Here is a 21,358-nt window from a genome sequence, read left to right as displayed (position 1 = left end):
CCAGCATGGTATAGTGTAAACGCGTCTTTATACCAAGCCATCATAGTTGAAGGTCTTGTTTTAAGAAATTTCAATAAAAACCTTTTTTTATCTATTGCTACTCTAGGCTATGTAAATACACCGATACTACACCGTCTTTTGTTTATTGATCAAGATAAGTGACTTTGTAATTTTGGTTCCTACTTAATACATAATAGTTTTTTTTCCTTCTCAAAAAATAAGGATTTTCGACCTTGCAAGAGTCGTAATTATGTCTCATATAAGTTGTTATTTCATTCTATAATTTTGTTTATAATTTTGTACTTTTCTATACCTTCCTATTTCAGAATAATTCATGTAAGTTCCTACAGAAAATAAGCAGAAAAAACTTGCCCACTATAGACTCAGTCTACTAAAATGTTCTAAATCATTTTTGGCGCGCACATTAGTGGAAAATTTTAGTTTCAAGTTTGATTATTTTGACTGTCTGACTAGACCATGTTATTGTTTTAAATTCGGTTTAACTGAGTAATAGCGGAGATATTAAGACTTAAATTGAAGAAAATAAAAATGCAAATGATGGTTATCTTATACCCAGACTTAGTAAATTGGCCTTCATCTTATTATTGGTTAAATGGACAATTTTGAAGATTGGGACATTTAAGATGGGGTGCTTATATAACAGAGTATAATTAAGTTTTGGTGGAGATATAATCTCGGACTTAATCGAAATGAATTTAATATCCAATAAATTTTGTAGTTTTTTCCATAGCAACTGTTAAAATTGCCTTATATATATCAAAAATAGTACTTTAACCGCAAGGGTAGATTAAATGATACTTTAACAGCGAGGATAGGTTAAAAACTTTATTTCTTCTCGCACGTTTTTTAATTGCTTCCATTTTTGAAAATTTTTGTATTCCTTTTCATAAGTTATTCGGGATTTAAATGGAAGTAGTTTGGATATGGCGTTTGTCGCCTCAGGCTGAATATCTGTTGGTAATTTACTTATTTCGTTTTGAGCCATTCCTGGCTGCAATTCAATCAGCAATTGATACGAAAGAGAATTAAAAAATTGAGTCAATATTTTTTAATTCTCTTAGCTGACAACTAAAGAGACAGCTCTATTTATTTGTCAAATTACATAGAAACCAACGCCAACCCAGCACAATATTTTTTCTACTCGTAATAAATTCCTTGAAATAATAATTTCTGAATATTTTTTAAAACGTAACTGGCTATGGAAAAATATTGCTTATATTATCGACGATAAAATTGCATTATCAGGTGTCCCGACATTAATTCACTCAGCGATTTCATCGCTGCCGAATTATCGTCGGGACACGATATGCAATTTTATCGTCGTATAAAATATCTATTTTTTGCTTAAACCAAAATTAACCGAGATAGGATAGCCTGAAGATAGGGATGATAGTAGAAATTAAAAAAGTTGTTGAAAATTCATATACACATGTATTTAACATTTTTTATTCAATTTGCTTGGAACATTATAAATTTCAATTAAGATTTTTTAAATTCAACCGCGAGAGGGGGTGAAAAATATAAATAAGCTGCTTTTTTAGAACTCACCTTAGAATTTTTATTGTCTACTAGCGTGTACCAGCGACTTCGTTCGCGTCGAATTAATCATTTGTAATGGGGATGGTAAAGCAAAGCAAGAATTTCCATTAACATAATAAACTGGATAAAATTTTCTCACATTTATGTCAGCATGACAAAAACAATATGGCGATATTATTATATACCGAGTGATCGAGAAAAAACGGCGTCAGTGATGGCTATGGAATGAAGATCGCTGTCATTTTTATGTAAATTTATATGGGAAATGTCGGTGATGTTCATTTCCCAGCCAACTGACGCCGTTTTTTTTCGATCATACGGTATATATATATATATATATATATATATATATATATATATATATATATATATATATATATATATATATATATATAGCAGTTAAACGATATATATATATATATATATATATATATACATATATATATATATTATTAGATAGTAGTGTTAGTTCAGCCATATAATGGAGCTTATTATATATATATATAGGGCAGAAAGATAGTTATATATATATATAGCATATATATGTATATATATATATATATATATATATATATAATAGCTTCTGCATATAAAGCGTTTAACGCATTGGGAGTAAGGTACAGCTTGCTATACTAGAGTCGTTCGGTATACAAGGAAGGTAATGTGGCTAGCACTACGCTTCAACCGCCTATTACCTCAGGATTGTGAATCCCAAGTACTCATTTAAGGCTGAGTCGACCTAGGTACCCAAACTATTTTTATTTTAATAAAAATAGTCGGCTGATGAAATGCCGGGTGTGGGAATCGAACCCACACCTTGAGATTGGTAGACGAGAGCCTGTACCTCTACGCCACCGGACACCTTGATATTATTATATAACTTGGTAATATTTGAGGGGTAGTTTCATCTTGTTGGAATATGACTTTCGAAAAATCCGTTTGCCAAAAATAAGGTTTTCACGTCAAGCAGTTTAAGCAGAATCGTGGTTAAGAAATTACCCAACTTTTTGGAACACCCTGTATGTTTTTTTTAAAAAAGTTCAAAATATGTAAAAAACCAAATAAATTATGCTTGTCCAACCGTTTTCCCGAAAGACTAACCGTTTATTAAATAACAAATATTGTAATATTTGAGGGGCGTTTTCACCCTCTTGGAATTTGAGATTCGAGAAACCCCTCCTTATCGAATCTCTACACTCCACAGTCAATCCGTTTGCCTAAAATCAGCTTTAAACGTCAAGCAGAAGTAGAATCGTGATTACTCAATGGTGATATTTTAGGAAACACCTTGTATAAATTTATAAAAAATCTTAAAATATGTAAAACAACAAAATAAAATATACGTGTTTAAGAGTTTTTTCCGAAAAACTCACCTGTTTTTAAATAAAAAACATTTTAATATTTGAGGGATAGTTTCACCCTCTTAGAATTCGAGTTTCGAAAAATCCCTTCTTATCGAAACTCTACACCTTAAAGTCAATCTGTTTTCCAAAAATCAGCTTTTTACGTCAAGCGCTTTAAGCAGGATCGTGATTAATCAATGACCAGATTTTTCGAAACACCCTGTATACATTTTTAAAAAATATTAAAATATGTAAAAAAACAAAATAAAATATACGTGTTTAAGCGTTTTTCCGGAAACTTGACCGTTTTTTAAATAAAAAATATTGTAATATTTGAGGGGTGGTTTCACCCTCTAGGAACTGGAATTTCGAAAAATCCCTTCATATCGAACCTCTACACCCTAGAATCAACCTGTATGCCAAAATTGAGCTTCTTACGTTGAATGATTTGAGCAGGATCGTGATTAATCAGTATGTCAGTCACTTAAGGATTTTATATACAGGGTGGCCCATCGAAAACGTTCCGCAAGGCATAACGGCGAGGGTATTTATTTTTTCAAAAAATCCAAAAACACGTCAATTTTGTTTGTGAGGGGGACAACTTTTGCGGATTATAGTACAAGCCGACCAAGCCAAGGCTTGTAGCGCCAAATCTGAAAGGGCGCCACATTTCCCAGTCAAAAGACAAAGTGCACCTCAGTTATTTACGGCCATTATAGGAAAATTAAAAGAATTACAAATTGATGTAATGGATTGTAGAGGACAAAGTTAACGACAATGCTGCTAACATGTCTGGCTGCTATACAAGCAAAAATTAAAGAAATCAATCCATTGGCGACGTACGTTCCATGTGCAGCCCATTTCACTGAATCTAGTAGGTATATCCTCAGTTGACTTTTGTGTAACTCCTGATTATTTTTGGCGTGAAACGGGAATTATACAACTTTTTTTCGGTATCAACACTAAGATGGTCTTTCCTTGAGTCCAAGTTTTCTATTAAAATTTCAGTCACCCGCTGGAGTGCACGAGCAGATGCTAGTAAAGCTTTATACATCATACCATAAAATATCTGAGGTTTTGCTTATCAATAGCTGAGATGAACTTCAAAAATCTTCGACAAGATCGGAAGCAAAAAAATTTAAGAGATAAATTAATGCGATTTGAAGTTGCAATAATGACTTGTTTTTGGCATAAAATATTGGAAAGATTTAATCAAACAAGCAAAGCTCTTTAAGCAGTTGACATTGATTTATTAAATTAGTGCTTGGATTATATGAATTCTTTACAAGGGTATTTTAACTAATATACGAGAATTTAACTAATACGAGATCAGTATGAATCTTTTCTGACTGAAGCTGCTACTTTATTCTAAAATAGTATTTTCCAATATGATATATCCAGGAAACGAAAAAGAAAAGTACCTTTTAACGAAGCAAAAAGTGACACAGATTTTACAGAGGGAAAAACAAAATTTCCAATAACTGTATTTTTTCCCTTAATAGATTTTATATACAGGGTGGCCCATCGAAAACGTTCCGCAAGGCATAACGGCGAGGGTATTTATTTTTTCAAAAAATCCATAAACACGTCAATTTTGTTTGTGAGGGGGACAACTTTTGCTCCAAAAATGATTGCAAAATATTCAACCCTCTAAGCGGGGGTGTCATCCCCCCAAGTTTTTTTCAAATGGAAAGGGGGGTCAAGGTGGCACCGCAATCGAAGCTTTCTATTCTCTATTTCCCAGCTTCGTTTTTTGAAAATCGCTCGAGTCATTGAGAAAATATGAAGGATTGAAGTTTAAAAAGTTTATTTAAGCATTTATCAGAGTAAATGATAATTAAGGATAAATTCGACCAATTTGCTGTTTTTTCTTATTATTTCTAGATGTTTACGCATTTTTTCACTTGCCACAACGTTGAACGATCAGGTGCGGTAGTTGCTAGATAGCTGTTCTGTGACTTGTACGTTGAAGTTCTTCTCAATATCGTTAAACTGACACACAATAGAATTTCCAAAAATACCAGCCCACACGTTCAATTTCTGAGGGTTTTATGTGTGCACCTCGTGAAAAACCCTGGGGTTGTCCTCAGCCCAGTACCGACCGTTGTGCCGATTAACTACACCGTTCAAAAAGAAAGTACACTCATCCGAAAAACACACATTAAATAGGAAATTATTATCATTCGCCACTCGTTCACCATAGCTTCACAAAATTGTGGGGCAACGATCAAAATCGCTTCGTTGAGTTCTTGTACCAACTGAATTTTTGAACAGGGTGGAACTTGTTTTTTAATATCCTTTGGAAACTTGTACGATTCCACGCCGGTCTCATTCGCTAATTTTCTTGTACTCAGAATACTGTCATTGGCAACTTGGCCCAATACGAATACTCCATAGCTTCATTTACTACAGGATTTTTCCTCTGCCTTTTTATTCATAACGGAACCAGATTCGCAAAAATTTTGCTACTAGCTGGCGAACAATTTTTGCCATAAAGGTGTTTGTCAGGATGGCGTTCATTGAATATCTGCGCAAACCGATTGCAACACATCTAGAAATAATAAGAAAAACAGCAAATTGGTCGAAGGAATTTATCCTTATCATTTACTCTGATAAATGTTTAAAAAACTTTTCAAATTTCAATCCTTCATATTTTCCCAACGACTCGACCGATCTTCAAAAACGAAGCAGGAAAGTATAGAGAATAGAAAGCCCTTTTCATTCCGGTACCCCTTGACCATCCTTTGATTGACCCCCCTCGGATGACACCCCCGCTTAGAGGGTTGAAGATTTTGCAATAATTTTTGGGGCAAAAGTTGTCCCTCTCACAAACAAAATTAACGTGTTTTTGAATTTTCTGAAAAAAAATTACCCTGGCCGTTATGCCTTGCGGAACGTTTTCGATGGGCCACCCTGTATTAGTATAGATCAGTGAGTCACAGTGAGAAATTAAAGAAATTTGACAAGCGATAATTCATAAACTACGAGGTGTAACTACTATATATATTGGCAATATAGTCTCTTGATTAGTAAAAATTAATATTCTTGCTTTATCCACAACGAAATTACAGGGTGCTCATAAAAATTCTTTAGCAAACCGACAAAACGATATTTAACTATACTTTGCATTGTTTCATCTTTTCTGTTAAGTAGTTTATTAATATTTTATTAATTAATATTGATTGTTTTTTCAGTTTCTCCGGAGCGCTTACACATCTGTTAAAAAGTTCTCTTGGCACGGGAATTTTAGCCATTCCACGAGCATTTAGAAACGCTGGTCTTCTAGTTGGTCTATTCGGAACCTTACTCATAGGATTTCTATGTACTCACACCATACATATATTGGTAAGTTCTACATTATACAGGGTGTCCCAGGAATAAGTGCAAGTATTTTAACTGGGAGTATAGTTCAACCCCAGAAATACGCCTATAACGTTTTTTTCTCGAAAAAAAAATTTGAAAATTCGAAATTTTTGAAAAAAAATTTTTTTTTAGTTTTTAGTTAAAAAAACATAATTTCTTGATAATATGGCAATATAGGTAGTAGATTAAATTGACAAGAAAAAAAATCCAGAAAAGATCCAGTGGTTCTCAAAATTTTAGCAAAAAAATATATTTTTTTTTAATTTTTCAAAGTAAAATAACTCCGTTATTTTGGACTTATTTGAAAAACGACAAAGAGAAAATATGTTTCTTTTTTCGAGATCTACAACCCCTTAAAATACTTGCACTTATTTCTGGGACACCCTGTATATACTATAAGAGAGAATTCTATTCTTTTAATTTTTTTTAATCTTATGTCCCCGGATCGTGGTTATAAGAGGAACAATTTTTTATTATTAACATTTTGAGAAAAATGCATTCTTTATAAAAAAAAATGTGTGCACTATGTGCGCATATTCAGAAGCGGATTATAGTACAAGCCGACCAAGCCAAGGCTTGTAGCGCCAAATCTGAAAGGGCGCCACATTTCCCAGTCAAAAGACAAAGTGCACCTCAGTTATTTACGGCCATTATAGGAAAATTAAAAGAATTACAAATTGATGTAATGGATTGTAGAGGACAAAGTTAACGACAATGCTGCTAACATGTCTGGCTGCTATACAAGCAAAAATTAAAGAAATCAATCCATTGGCGACGTACGTTCCATGTGCAGCCCATTCACTGAATCTAGTAGGTATATCCTCAGTTGACTTTTGTGTAACTCCGATTATTTTTTGGCGTGAAACGGGAATTATACAACTTTTTTTCGGTATCAACACTAAGATGGTCTTTCCTTGAGTCCAAGTTTTCTATTAAAAATTTATCAGTCACCCGCTGGAGTGCACGAGCAGATGCTAGTAAAGCTTTATACACGTCATACCATAAAATATCTGAGGTTTTGCTATCAATAGCTGAGGATGAACTTCAAAAATCTTCGACAAGATCGGAAGCAAAAAATTTAAGAGATAAATTAATGCGATTTGAAGTTGCAATAATGACTTGTTTTTGGCATAAAATATTGGAAAGATTTAATCAAACAAGCAAAGCTCTTTAAGCAGTTGACATTGATTTACAATTAGTGCTTGGATTATATGAATCTTTACAAGGGTATTTAACTAATATACGAGAATTTAACTAATACGAGATCAGTATGAATCTTTTCTGACTGAAGCTGCTACTTTATTCTAAAATAGTATTTTCCAATATGATATATCCAGGAAACGAAAAAGAAAAGTACCTTTTAACGAAGCAAAAAGTGACACAGATTTTACAGAGGGAAAAACAAAATTTCCAATAACTGTATTTTTTCCCTTAATAGATAAATTAATAAATGAACTCATAAAAAGGAAAGATGCGTACCAAGAAGTAGAGAAAGAGTTTGGTTTTCTTACCAATCTAGCCTGCTTAAGTGATGAAGATCTTAAGCAAGGTTGCTTGAAATTGACCAATACCTATAAAAATGATCTGGATATAGCTACTGAAAACGAAATCCTCCAAGTTAAACATATTTCGAATCATCCGCTGGACCCAAGAAACTTACTAAAATCACTTAAGAAAGAAAATCTAGCTGGAATATTACCAAACATAACAATAGCATTAAGGCTGTTTATATCCAAGGCAGAACCAATTGATCAGGAGAGAGATCGTTTTGGACTCTTAAGAGGGTTAAGAATTATTTGAGATCCAAGTTAGGTCATTCTAAACTTAGTGACCTTAATGTCCATAGAATCAGATTTACTTAAAAATTTGGACGCAATAGAAATAATACAGGTTTTTGCAGAAAATAAATCCAGAAAAAAATTTTTTTTATAAGATTATTTTGTTTTTTAATACTTATACATAGCTTAGTATTTACGTTATTAGGGTAAGAAAAAGCATGTTTTTTAGATTTTACACGTTTATTTTTTTATATTTATGTTTATCTAGAATAGATAATATCTAAACTCGATCCTTTCTTGTCGTTGAGAAATAAAATGTTTTTTGTTGTTTGAGAATAAAATGTTTTGCACTTTTACTTTTTCATATTAGGGTCATTTGAATAATGAAAAAAAATAGATAGGGGCGCCAAAACATTCCAGGGCTTCGGGCGGTTTCAAGTATTAATACGCCTCTGCGCATATTTGAAGTGAAACTTCTCACTAATAGTTATTACATTGAAGGACATGTTTGAAAAGGTGTAACTTGAAATGTCCAAACAGTAACAAATTTAAACATATAGTTTTTACACGTAAAAAATAGCTTTTTTGAGTGTAACAAATAGTTTTTTACGTGTAGAATGTAGAATGTAGCATGTTTAGGAGGGGAGTTAATCACCGCGATCTTATAGATCTATTGTGTGTTCCCCTTTCTTGAGTTATAACGAGTTATATCTCATCATACAGTCTCAGGGCTTTAACAAAAGCCAGTATCTGAGACGGCTCCTCAGAGGCCAGCTCTCCATCCTCGAGATCAGACGTACCAAAGTTCATGGCACGAATGGTCGTCGTCTCGGCGCACTCAGCGATAAGGTGTTCTGGTATTTCCCCATTTTCCCTACAGAATCTGCATTCGCCGTTGTTTCTCAGCTTTAGCCTACTGAGGTGTTCGTTGAGGAGACAGTGTCCTGTTAGAAACCCCGTGACAATCCGAAGATTGTTTTTACTTAAATCAAGGAAAACCTTTGATTTTTCTCGGTCGTAAGTTCTGAGGAACTTTTTCGAATTTCTTGTCGTTGGAGGACACCCATTCCAAGTTACGGATGTAGTCTTCCAGATTCTTCAGTTCCGCTTTCAGTTGGTACCCATTTGGAAAACAGAACGGTTCTGGTCTAGTTAGTGGAGAGTTATCTCCTTTCCTAGCTAGATCATTTGCTTTTTCACTGCTTTCTATCCCTTGGTGAGCAGGCACCCAGAGTAGGAGGACTTTATTTTCTTTGCCTAATTTCTTGAGCTTCTCTAGGCATTCTTTGACCAACTTCGAATTGATGGTTACTGAGTTGATCGCGCTAAGTGCGGCGTGACTATCGGATAGGATGGCAATTTCCTGTTTCGATAGTTCCTATCTAAGATAAATTGTACGCATCTTTGGATAGCGTAAATTTCTGCCTGAAGGATACTGGGGTAGGTGCCCATAGGTTCGGAGTATTTAGTTTTCAGCCCAAATACTCCTATCCCTGTCCTTGCTTTGGTTTTGGAAGCATCAGTATACCACGTGATGGTATGGTCTTTTATATGCTGAGTAAGCGTTTCTTTCTTCCAATCCTTTTTATTACTCAATTCTACAGTGAGGTGTTTCTCAAAGTTGTAAATTCTTGGTATGTCATCCATTGGGAGTTGGAGAAGTGGAATTTTCTTTTTGAGGGTGTTCCAAGCCCCTGACCTGAAAATTCTCCCAGCACTGTTTCAGTTAATGATCATTCTAATCATTGTCGCATTGGCATAACTACCAACGACAAGGTTGTTAGGTCTAGAATGACCTCCATTGCTGCTGTTGGACATGTTCTCATGGCACCTGTGATGCAGTACATGCCAGTCTCTATACTTTGCACAGGTTTTGCCTTCCTGTACGTTGCTCTAGTTTTGTATACCAAGCAACTGCTCCATAAGTAATCATGGGCTTACTATCATGGTATACATTCAGCGCAAAATGTTAGGGGCGCAGCCCCACCTATTTCCCGCCGGTTTTCTGCATATCATGAGAGCCTTTTTACGTGCAACAAATAGTTTAATCATTTTAGAACAAGCAAATCCTTTTATAAGAATGCTTGAATTTGTCTCAAAATGTTGATATTAAAAAAGTTTTTCCTCTTGTAAAGATGATTCGGGGACCAAGTGAATGTGTGTAATTATTAAAAAAAAACTATAGGAAGTTTTATATACTTCAAAAATAACTCATCATGAATTTAAAAAGTGTTTTTTAAAATTTCCTAGAATGTTCAGATATAATGCGGCATATCCAAGCTATATCTAATGTCTACTATTATTTTATTTTAGATACGCTAAAGGGATAATTGAATTGACCGGTAAATTTTTAGAACATTTAAAATGAAATAATACATTTAACTGAAAAACTACTCGCGGTAATAATTAGATTTTTATGGTTCAAAAATTATGTCAAGGATGCAAACATTCTTTGGTACAGATGAGTTTCAAACGAGATCTAAGTTTAACAAAATAAAATTATATTATTAAATAGTAGAATATAATTAAATTGTTTTATTTGTTTTTTATATTCTAATTTATAATTTAACAGGGTATGTGGAGATATATTTTTAAAATAAATAGGAAAACATTCAATAGAATTATAGTACCTTATTTTTCTAGAAGCTGAAATGAGAATTTTGATATAATATCTTAAGTCATCTCTTTAATAGCAAAATAAAACACTAAATCACCACAATACACCAAAAAACATTTACTTTTTACACTGACGCGTTTCGCTAACCATGTTAGCATCATCAGCAGATTATAAACAGTACAATCTACAAGTTGAGCGTCAATATACTCGAGCACCGAGTGGGCGTGGCAAAATCTAGCCAACCGAGTCAGAGCCCACTTAGCGTAACAGTTAGATTTCCGCCACTAGAGTTGTAGGAACAAAGAACTTGAAGGAATTCGACCGTTGTCTCTGTTCATACTATCTTTACATTTATTAATTCTGATGCTTTCATATGCATCTAATTGCCTGTAATTTGAGACTTGTTTAATTAATTTTTGAGACTTGTTAAAATTAATTAAACAAGTCTCAAATTACAGGCAATTAGATGCATATGAAAGCATCAGAATTAATAAATGTAAAGATAGTATGAACAGAGACAACGGTCCAATTCCTTCAAGTTCTTTGTTCCTACTACTCTAGTGGCGAAAATCTAACTGTTACGCTCAGTGGGCTCTGACTCGGTTGGCTAGATTTTGCCACGCCCGCTCGGTGCCCACTGATCGAGTATATAAACGCTCAACTTGTAGATTGTACTTTAATTTATAATCATCTGCTGATGATGCTAACATGGTTAGCGAAACGCGCGTCCAGTGTAAAAGTGAAAGTGTTTTGGTGTATTGTGGTGATTTAGTGTTTTTATTTTGCTGTGTAACACCAAAGGTTCCAACCCTCAACTGTAATTTTCTTTAATAACTTAAGTCATTTTACAAAAGACTTAAATCTTTTAAAATATTTAAGTTTTTATAAATTTTATAATTTGCAACAAAATTTGTAATAACATCAAAATCAGTCAAAGTCGCAGTTTTTGAGAAAATGTGGAGAACTCCAAACTCCCATCGGACGCGACCCCAGGTGGTGGATAGGGGAAATAACCGCGGACCAAAATTGGAAAAATTGCTTTACTTTGAAACTTAAAGAACTGCCTACCAACTTTTTATTAACATATTTTAGTATGGGCGGCTATACGTGCCACCCGGTGGCATTTAAGCAAAATGTACCATTATATAGTCCATAATGTGATTTTCCCTGCTCTCATTGGTTGAGCCTAACGCTGGTGCGTTTTGCCAACCGTGACTAAAACGTGGTACGTTCTGTCATACTCTGTTCAGCAGATTACACACAAACATGTTATAAACGCCATTATTAAAATCTCTGATTTTTAGGAATGACCACAGAATTATCCTATTTAATATTTGATCGTCTTTTTAGGACCAGCGTGAAATGTTAAGAAAACGCCTATTTTATAAAAATATTAGTCTGACCCTTCTGAAAAATTGTTTGTTTGATTTCCGTGTGTCGTGGCATCTCTGTAACACAGACAGGCAGGGTTCGGAAAACTACATGTTACTTTTAAAAACTACATAATCTACATTACATGTAGTTAATGTAGTTTATGTAACCTATGTATGTAACTTTCAAATATCAAAGGTTTGAGGTGAGGTTATAATAAGTTGAAGCTTTAAAAACACATAATGTATTTAAGAAAACAGAAGAAATATGGCTTTAAATATAATATTTACATCATATTATCTCTATTACCCCTCATACAAAGGAAAATTATTCATAATATCAATACATAGTTTATTAACGTAGTTTTCATGTAGTTAATTAACGGGAAAAGACGTAGTTTTTGAAGAAAAACTACACATAGTTAATCACGTAAATTACGTCTTAATTAACTACTTCCGAACCCTGCAGACAGGTACATGTGGGAAGTAATGTACATAATTTAAAATTATTTTGAAATGTACAAGGTGTGTTAGAACTAAGATCCATACCAAAGTTATATTTTTTTCTTATGGAACACCAGGTATTTTATTTCATTTTTGGATTTTTGAACATAAAATAAGGCATTTATTATAAGGGTTTAATATGTTTAAATGATTTGGGTTTTGAGATATTTAAAGATATTTAAATAAGCATACTATGATAAAAAAGTTTGTCAACACCTTGTATATTACTTTTCAGAATTAATTCTTGTGCTGACTTTCAAGCCAGAGAAATAAACCTTTAAAAACATTTGATTGCTTCCTTAAATGTATACAGAGGTATCAAAAATTGCGTCATACATAGAAATAACGAAGTTTTTATGTAAAATAAATATTTAAAATAGACCAGCAATTTTTGATACCCTTGTATACATTTAAGAAAGCAATACATTGTTTTAGTAAAGTTAATTTCCCTGGCTTCAAAGTCACCACAAGAATAAACTCTGAAAGGTAATGTACAGGGTGTTGACAAACTTTTTTTATTAGAGCATGCATATTTAAATGTCTTTAAATATCTCAAAAACCAAAGCATCTAAACATATTAAACCTTATGCCTTATTTTATGCCCAAGAATCCAAAAATGAAATAAAATACCGGGTGTTACATAAGAAAAAAACTTTGGTATGGATCTTAGTACTAACACACCCTGTACATTTCAAAATAATTTTAAATTATGCTGTTGTAATGACTACAAGTGTCTACATCTTTCCGTTTAACCAATCGAGGCGAATGAGGTGCGCTACCCTGTATAATAATGGTCGATCTTCTTTGAAAACTGCGTGATTTTTGTCCCAAAGCCATCCAAGCCAAAGCCCAAATCTCCATATAGCCTATCCAATACGGAAAGAACAAAATAAAAGTTCGCCGTACAATCCAGGCAACTGAATTTAGTCGCGAAAATTCTGAAATCCATGCGTCGCAATCTTCTGCTGTTTTTAGTTCAGCATAAATAATGATACCTTAAGAGTCCATTTGCGCTACACCGCTCGGGTCGGTCTCAGGGGTCGGGTAGAGCGGGTGTGCTGTGGAAGGCGGTCCGTTCACGATCCCCCACCGCCTGATTTTTGGTCGGACGCATTCAGTGTAAATCACATCTGAATATTTCCCATATTGAGAGCAGCGTATAACGGCGGCGTGTTTTGGCGAAGTTGTCATATCAATCCGTCAATTCTTTTTTATTTTTCTCAGGGCAATTGAAAAGGTTAATGCCATTCGATCTCAGGCATAATACACCACGTTTTAGTAAAGTTTAGCAACATGTACCTACGTTTGGAATGCGTCACGCTAACGTGGCAAAATGTATCGCATTTTAGTCATGTTTGGCAAAACGCACCAGCGTTTAGTCTCGACCAATGAGAGCAGGGAAAATCACATTATAGACTAAATAATGGAACATTTTGCTTAAATGCCTCCCGGTGCCAATTTTTGTGCTTCCAAAGACGAGAAGAGACTTCGAAAAACGTTTTGCATTGTTTTTCCGGTAGTGAAAGTTGTTTATTAGAAAATCACTGCTGACAAGTTGGTCTCCGTTGGATTAACGCAGTAGTGGTTACAAAAAATAACTATTTTATTTTGTAAATTTTTAGTGTACAAGTGGCGAAACACCCATAGGACTTTTTTGTCGAGATGAATCCGCCATAGAGATATCTATAGACATTTTGTCTACAGATGACTAAAAACGTATTTTTTAACATACAACACAATGTATATTTTTCTATCATTACAAGTAATAGATCAACGTTATCATTATAACTAATCTTTTACTGTAGTATTTTTCACTTTATTTTGGTTCGAAACGCACGATATAATTCATGAATTAATTAAAATTGCTGTTCTTGTCACGGTTTTCAAGTTGAAAGCAGATCAAGGTTTCAGTATTATTTTAATTTATGTATTTGTACAAACCCACGCGGTATGGACCTTAATAATTCAAATAAAACATTTTTCTGATATATCCTCTAAAGTTTAAACCCAAATGAACATCGAGAAAGGATTTCATTTTGCGACCTTCAGATGAGTCACATATTTGATGCCCATTACTTGGTGCGTTTATTTTCTTATGGAAATAGAAACACCTGGTCTTTAAGATATTTGAATAAATTATATAATGTGTAAATGCCCAGAGGGGTAATTTTAGCGTTTCCTTTTATTCTCATAATTCTCATTATGTTGAACAAGAGTTGGATGCTATTCTTTTTAGATACTGTGCTTGTATGTATTTAACAGTATTACTTTTTTAATAATAAAATATGAAATTAAATACACACATGGCCGAAATTATTGCATATATCGCTTAAAAATATACGGAAACGAATTTAAAGAATCTTTTTTCTACATAGCTTTGATAATCTGTAATAAACATTTTTTTGTTAAAATGGATATGGTAAACAATGTTTATCGTTCAGACCCAATATTATTACAGATTCTTGCACATTTCGATTTATGGTGTCTTGGGTTTCAGAAGAAATTTTACCATTGTTTTTGCCTTAAAATGCCTATATAGAAACAATATTTCACAGTTTAATAGAGTCAGAATAGTCACACTGTCTCAACAGTACAAGTTGCAATAGCTGAAATTGTAGGAGTTAACCAAAGCGATGTTTCGCGAATATTAAAAAAAATCAGGGAAACAAACGAGGTTACAGACCGGCCTGGAAGAGGTAGAAAGAGAGTTACTACTGCTGTACAAGACCGTCAAATATCCCTAATTGTACGACGTAATCCCCTGTTTTCTAGTACTGCTATTAAAAATGAGTTCGCCTTGAAGGAGTAAATGTTTTAAGAAAGACAATAGCAAGAAGACTTCATGACAGAGGATTAAATTTAAGGAGGCCTCTACGTGTTCCGAAGTTTAATTTACAGCACAAAATTGCGCGACTACAAACACAGAGCAAATGTACCTAACTGGAATTTCGTCATGTTTAGTGATGAAACAAGAATAGTCCTAGTGTCAGACTCGCGACCAACTTTGGTCTGGAGAGCATCTGGAAGACGAGCACGCTTGAGCATCGCAGCTCAACCCCGTGTCAAGGGGGAAGCATTATGGTATAGGCAGGTATAATGCACGGAGCTCGAACTCCTCTTGTTTTTATTGATGGCACAATGACAGGTGCCTCATATCTTAGAGACGTTTTAGAGTCTATTGTGCGTTCATTTCGAGGGGCAGTGGGGATGAATTTGTTTACATGGATGATAATGATCCTCTCCATCGCACTTTAGCGGTTCGCGAATTTTGTGAGGAAGAGGGTATAAGAAAACTGTGGTAGCCACCGATGTCTCCAGATATGAATGTGATCCAGCATGTTTGGGACATGCTAAAACGCCATGTTGTCAAATGGAATTATTCCCCCAGTACCTTAAATGAATTCAAAATTGCTGTGCGCGAAACCTGGGAAGCCCACCTGGGAAGCCATTCTTCAACATCTTCTGGAAAACTTAATTGAGAGCATGCCACGTCGTCTCACAGCTTGCATTGAGGCTCGAGGAGGCAATACAGACTATTAGTTGTGAGAAAAAATTAAAATTGTTTTCAATATTTTCTGTTTAAAATGAAATTTGTTTTTGTTGATTTTCACTCATTATGAAATAAAATTGTCCAAAAATATGTCCAAAAATATAAAAAGAATCATATTAGGTCCAAAATAAAATAAAAATATCGTTATATGCAATAATTTTGGCCATATGTGTATATCATAGATTGTGTGTTCAACAGAGAACAGTTTTCGGTATTTATTTTGTCAGCAAACACCCATAGAATTATTCGGTATGTTATTCTAAACAAATTTCATATACAGGGTGGTGTTCCTAAATGACATGCTAATATTTAAGGGCGTTGTTCTTGGACCTATTCCAAGAGAAAAGCTTCATATGGATGCCCTAAACATCTTAATTTCTGAGGTACAGGGTGGTAAATTTAAAAAAAAAACTTTTTTTCATAATAACTCTGATTTTATTAGGTACAGATATCTTTATGAAACTTGATACACGTCTTTTATGCATCAAAATACTTTTTTGGTGTACAAAAATTTTTATTTATCTCAATCAGTGCCGTAGATACGGGTTTTATATTGAGTATTTTTAGAGAAAAGTGGTACACCACTGACTTCTCTCAAAATAAAAATTATTTTCAAAATCTCCATTCATCTAAATATTTTTTACTTCTCGATTTTTTACTTCTCGTCCGACGCATAGTTTTTGCTTAAAAAATTTAAAGTCAGTTTATTTCAGTGTCAAATCGCTGAAAATAATGATGTGGTGACCAGTGGCGGATACAGAGGGGGGAGTCATGGGGCCCGGGCCCCCCCTAAAATCTGTAAATTATGTTAAATATTAGGCTTTTTTTGTTAAAAATGGCGTCCTAAAAGCATATTCTATATTACTTTTTATTTTGGGCCCCCCCTAAAATAAATTCCTGTATCCGCCCCTGGTGGTGACTGTTGTGTGGAAATCATTTCTGCATTGGCTGGAAGGAAATTAAGAAACAAAACAATTTTTTTGTATATCAAAATAAGCTATTTTGATGCATGGAAGACGTGTATCAAATATACCATCAGAGGTACTTTGAAAAAAAAATTAGAAAATTTTGCCATCCTGTATCTTAAAAGTTAAGATGTTTAGGACATATATTTATACTAGCGTGTACCAGCGACTTCGTTCGCGTCGAATTAATAATTTGTAATGGTGATGATAAAGCAAAGCAAGAATTTCCATTAACTTACTACAAACTGGATAAAATTTTCTCACATTTATGGCAGCATGAGAAAAAACAATATGGCGATATTATTATATAACTTGGTAATATTTGGGGGGTAGTTTCATCTCGTTGAAATTTGACTTTCGAAAAATCCGTTTGCCAAAAATAAGCTTTTTACGTCCAGCAGTTTAAGCAGAATCGTGGTTAAGAAATTACCCAACTTTTTGGAACACCCTGTATGATTTTTTAAAAAATTTCAAAATATGTAAAAAAACCAAATAAATTATGCTGGTCCAAGCGTTTTCCCGAAAGACTAACTGTTTTTAAAATAACAAATATTGTAATACTTGAGGGGCGTTTCATCCTCTTGGAATTTGAGATTCGAGAAACCCCTCCTTACCGAACCTCTACACCCCACAGTTAATCTGTTTGTCAAAAATCAGCTTTAAATGTCCAGCAGTTTAAGCATAATCGTGATTAATCAATGGTCATATTTTATGAAACACCCTGTATAAATTTATAAAAAATCTTAAAATATGTAAAACAACAAAATAAAATATACGTGTTTAAGAGTTTTTCCGAAAAACTCACCGGTTTTTTAATAAAAAATATTTTAATATTTGAGGGATAGTTTCACCCCCGTAGAATTCGAGTTTCGAAAAATCCCTTCTTAGCGAACCTTTACACCCTAAAGTCAATCTGCTTTCCAAAAATCAGCTTTTTACGTCAAGCGCTTTAAGCAGGATCGTGATTAATCAATGACCAGATTTTTCGAAACACCCTGTATACATTTTTAAAAAATCTTAAAATATGTAAAAAAACAAAATTAAATATACGTGTTTAAGCGTTTTTTCGGAAACTTGACCATTTTTTAAATAAAAATATTGTAATATTTGAGGGGTAGTTTCACCCTCTTGGAACTGGAATTTCGAAAAATCCCTTCTTATCGAACCTCTACATCCTAGAATCAACCTGTATGCAAAAATTGAGCTTCTTACGTTGAGTGGTTTGAGCAGGATCGTGATTAATCAGTAGGTCAGTCACTTAAGGATTTTATGTAGTATAGATGAAGTTTTTCTCTTAGATAAGTCTAAGAATCACCTCCTTAAATATTAGCCATTAAGAAAGTCATTAAGGAACACCCTGTATACATATGTATGGGGGAGGATTTTCCGATGGATTGCAAATATACTGTAATGAAATGTCTGGCAGGTGAAAAATTGAATAAAAATTATTTAAACCATTGCCCTTATTTATGCAGTCCTAAAAAATTGTTTGACGATAGTTTATATTATAATTACACCTGTAAATGGTACTCTGGCTAATGTGCAACATCCCGAAAGCCTTGCCAGACTCGTCTAACGCTCGTTAGGCACGCTAAACTCAGAAACTACTCATTTAACTACCTGACTCGTGAGTCTGGCGGGGCTTTAGTGATTGTAAATGACAGCCAGACGTGTATTTTCTATGGCCGTGATTCTTAAAGTTAAATAAATTAATATGTTGAAATTTCAATTCTTACAATATTTTCGAATCAAGAGAAAATAGTAACTTTAATATAATGTGCAGGGAATTAATCTGCTGTTAATATTCCGTATATGGTTTAAACAAGAATTTCGTTTTACAATTTGAAATCGTTGTTATAGGTCAAGGCTTCTCACAAAGTATGCACAAGAGGTAAAATTCCTAGTTTAGGATTTGCAGACACAGCGGAAGAAGCATTCAAACAAGGACCTAAACCTTTAAGGCCGTGGGCTAGATTTGCCAAGTAAGTAGACTATATAGTGATGTATTAAGAGTCCATTTCATTAGTCCGAAAAAGTAGCAAAATAAGCGTTCGGCATTTAATAAAATAATAAAACTGGCTAGGTATTTTTACACAAATGAAGAAGGAAATTAAAGATAAAGGATGATACTATATCCGTGTTGTAGCACATTTTTCGACAACTTCTTTATTTTTAAGATTTTTGATGGTCAAACATCAACAAAATATTCCTTGGGTTTGGACTACATTTTCTCGAAAATAAAGACATAATTTAAAATTCTGTTACAATACGGAAAGAAATTGAAGTTTTGTGATTACAGTGATATATAATTTATATGGTTTTGTAACAAATTGATCGCTATTTTATGGCAAATGCCGAAGCTCTGCAAACCTTAATCAAAGCACGTGTATTCCGAATTTGGGGTGTGGCTTGGACACGACAGGATCGGGCTAAGCCTTAGGCAGATTTCTGAAATAAAATATATATTTCCTTCGGCCACACACCCGCTTTACCCGACTCCTGAAAGCGACCCGAAAGTACCCGGCGCCAAATAAGTCCATGGTTGGCAACAATATATTTAAAAATCACGCTTTGTTTGCTTCACAATTTTCTTTCATTGTAAACTCTTTTTGAGAAGGAAAATCCCATAGAAATATTCCAAATTATGTAACTTTTTTTCTAAGAATTTAGCTTAAATACAATAATATATCAATTTATAGTAAACAAAAATAATTTCTAGGTTAATGACATGTCTAAAACTAGATACTTAGACTAAAAACATTACATGATGTAAAAGTAACCGCTAATCCTTTGAACTAAACTAGTATTAATATCATTTTAATTGTGTCAATTAACAAAACGTTTGTGGGTGTGTGTGTGTGTGTGTGCCTTTTAGTTTTAGCATTCATTTTCCGCTGTTAAATCTACTAAAACTAGAACTACGGGATATTAGTCACACCTGTTGGAGTATCTTAAGAGTCTATTACGCTGTACTTACGGGTCGCTCTCAGGGGTCGGGTAAAGCGGGTGTGTGGCTGAAGGAGATATATATTTCAGAAATCTGCCTAAGGGCTTAGCCCGATCCTGTCGTGTTAAGCCACACCCAAAATTCCAAACACACGTGCTTTGATTAAGGCTTGATTAAGGTTTGCAGAGCTTCAGCATTTACCATAAAACAACGAGCAAGTTGTTACAAAACCATTTAATTATGTATCACTGTAATTTGAAAACTACAATCTATTTCTGTATTATAACGGAATTTTAAATTATGTCTTTATTTTCGAGAAAATTTAGTCCAAACATAAGGAATATTTTGTTGATGTTTGACCATCAAAGTCTTCAAAATAAAGAAGTTGTCTAAAAATGTGCTGGATAACACGGATATAGTATAAATCCTTGATCTTTAATTTCCTTCTTCGTTTGTGTAAAAATACCTAGCCAGTTTTACATAAAACCATAGTAGAAGGAAAAGAGTAGTTGCACTCTCCCAAATATTTTCTGCCAGTTTTTACAATCTGTTTAATATCGGCAGATTGCAGAGCGTTTCAGTTGAGTTTCGTCCGTCGACCTGTGAGTTTCGAGCGTTGCGTCCCAGCACAGAGACGGATTGACAAATAATGAGTTCCTTACTGTGTGTTGCTATTGGTTGTAGTAATTATTCAATAAATTGTGCTTTGAGTTTTTTTGAGAGTTATTTGTGATCATGTTTGTGTTCAGGTTAATTTTCTTATGACTGATTACTATTTAATAATTTGATATTATTTTCATTTAAACCTCAATTTTTATCGATTTTATTTTTGACAACCATCTCCTTGCTGTTTAACGAACTGCACCATAATTGAACAAAACTTTGCAAGTACCGAAAAAAAATTGGAAATCCCGGTTCCTTAGAGGCATGGTCCCGAAATTACCGGTTCCGAAAAACAGCTCTGGTTCCGGAAACGCTATAACGTACCATAACCGTGAATCGCCCTATACAGGGTAAAATAAGTGGAAATGTTTTTAGGGATAGTCTATTTTGCCCTGCAATATGAGGATTTTTCTGCGCATTTTTTTTTGAAAGTATTTTTTTAGTTTTTAGTTAAAAAACATAATTTCTTGATAATATGGTAACTAGGGTTCTGAACCGTAAATTCCCGGTTCTTTTGAGATATCAAAAAACCGGGACTCGAAATTATTAATTCCCGGTCCTTTCGATACCTTCGGGACTCGGTAACAATGAAAAAATTATTTTTTTATTACGTGAGAAAGTAGTCATGCTATTTCTCATTGTTCTTGCTTCTTTTCTCTTTTGAAATTTCTGTAATGCTTATTAGCAATTATTGAAGT

At 33.9% G+C, this 21,358-nt stretch overlaps 1 protein-coding gene across 1 annotated transcript in view; it reads left to right on the top strand.

The window, feature by feature from the left end:
• The window catches only part of LOC115875654 (proton-coupled amino acid transporter-like protein pathetic), a 44,233-nt gene that overhangs the window by 7,232 nt on the left and 15,643 nt on the right, over positions 1-21,358 (top strand). Inside the window, exons 3-4 of the mRNA XM_030891173.1 lie at positions 6,098-6,248; positions 18,911-19,032. Of these exons, the coding sequence (XP_030747033.1) occupies positions 6,098-6,248; positions 18,911-19,032 (273 nt within the window). The remainder of the gene's footprint in view (positions 1-6,097; positions 6,249-18,910; positions 19,033-21,358) is intronic.

The sequence above is a fragment of the Sitophilus oryzae genome, unplaced genomic scaffold (genome assembly GCF_002938485.1).
Source record: "Sitophilus oryzae breed Bouriz unplaced genomic scaffold, Soryzae_2.0 scaffold_1393_pilon_pilon, whole genome shotgun sequence".
Lineage (NCBI taxonomy): Eukaryota > Metazoa > Arthropoda > Insecta > Coleoptera > Curculionidae > Sitophilus > Sitophilus oryzae.
The sequence above is the reverse complement of the archived record's forward strand: the minus strand, read 5'-3'. Positions and strand labels throughout refer to the sequence as shown.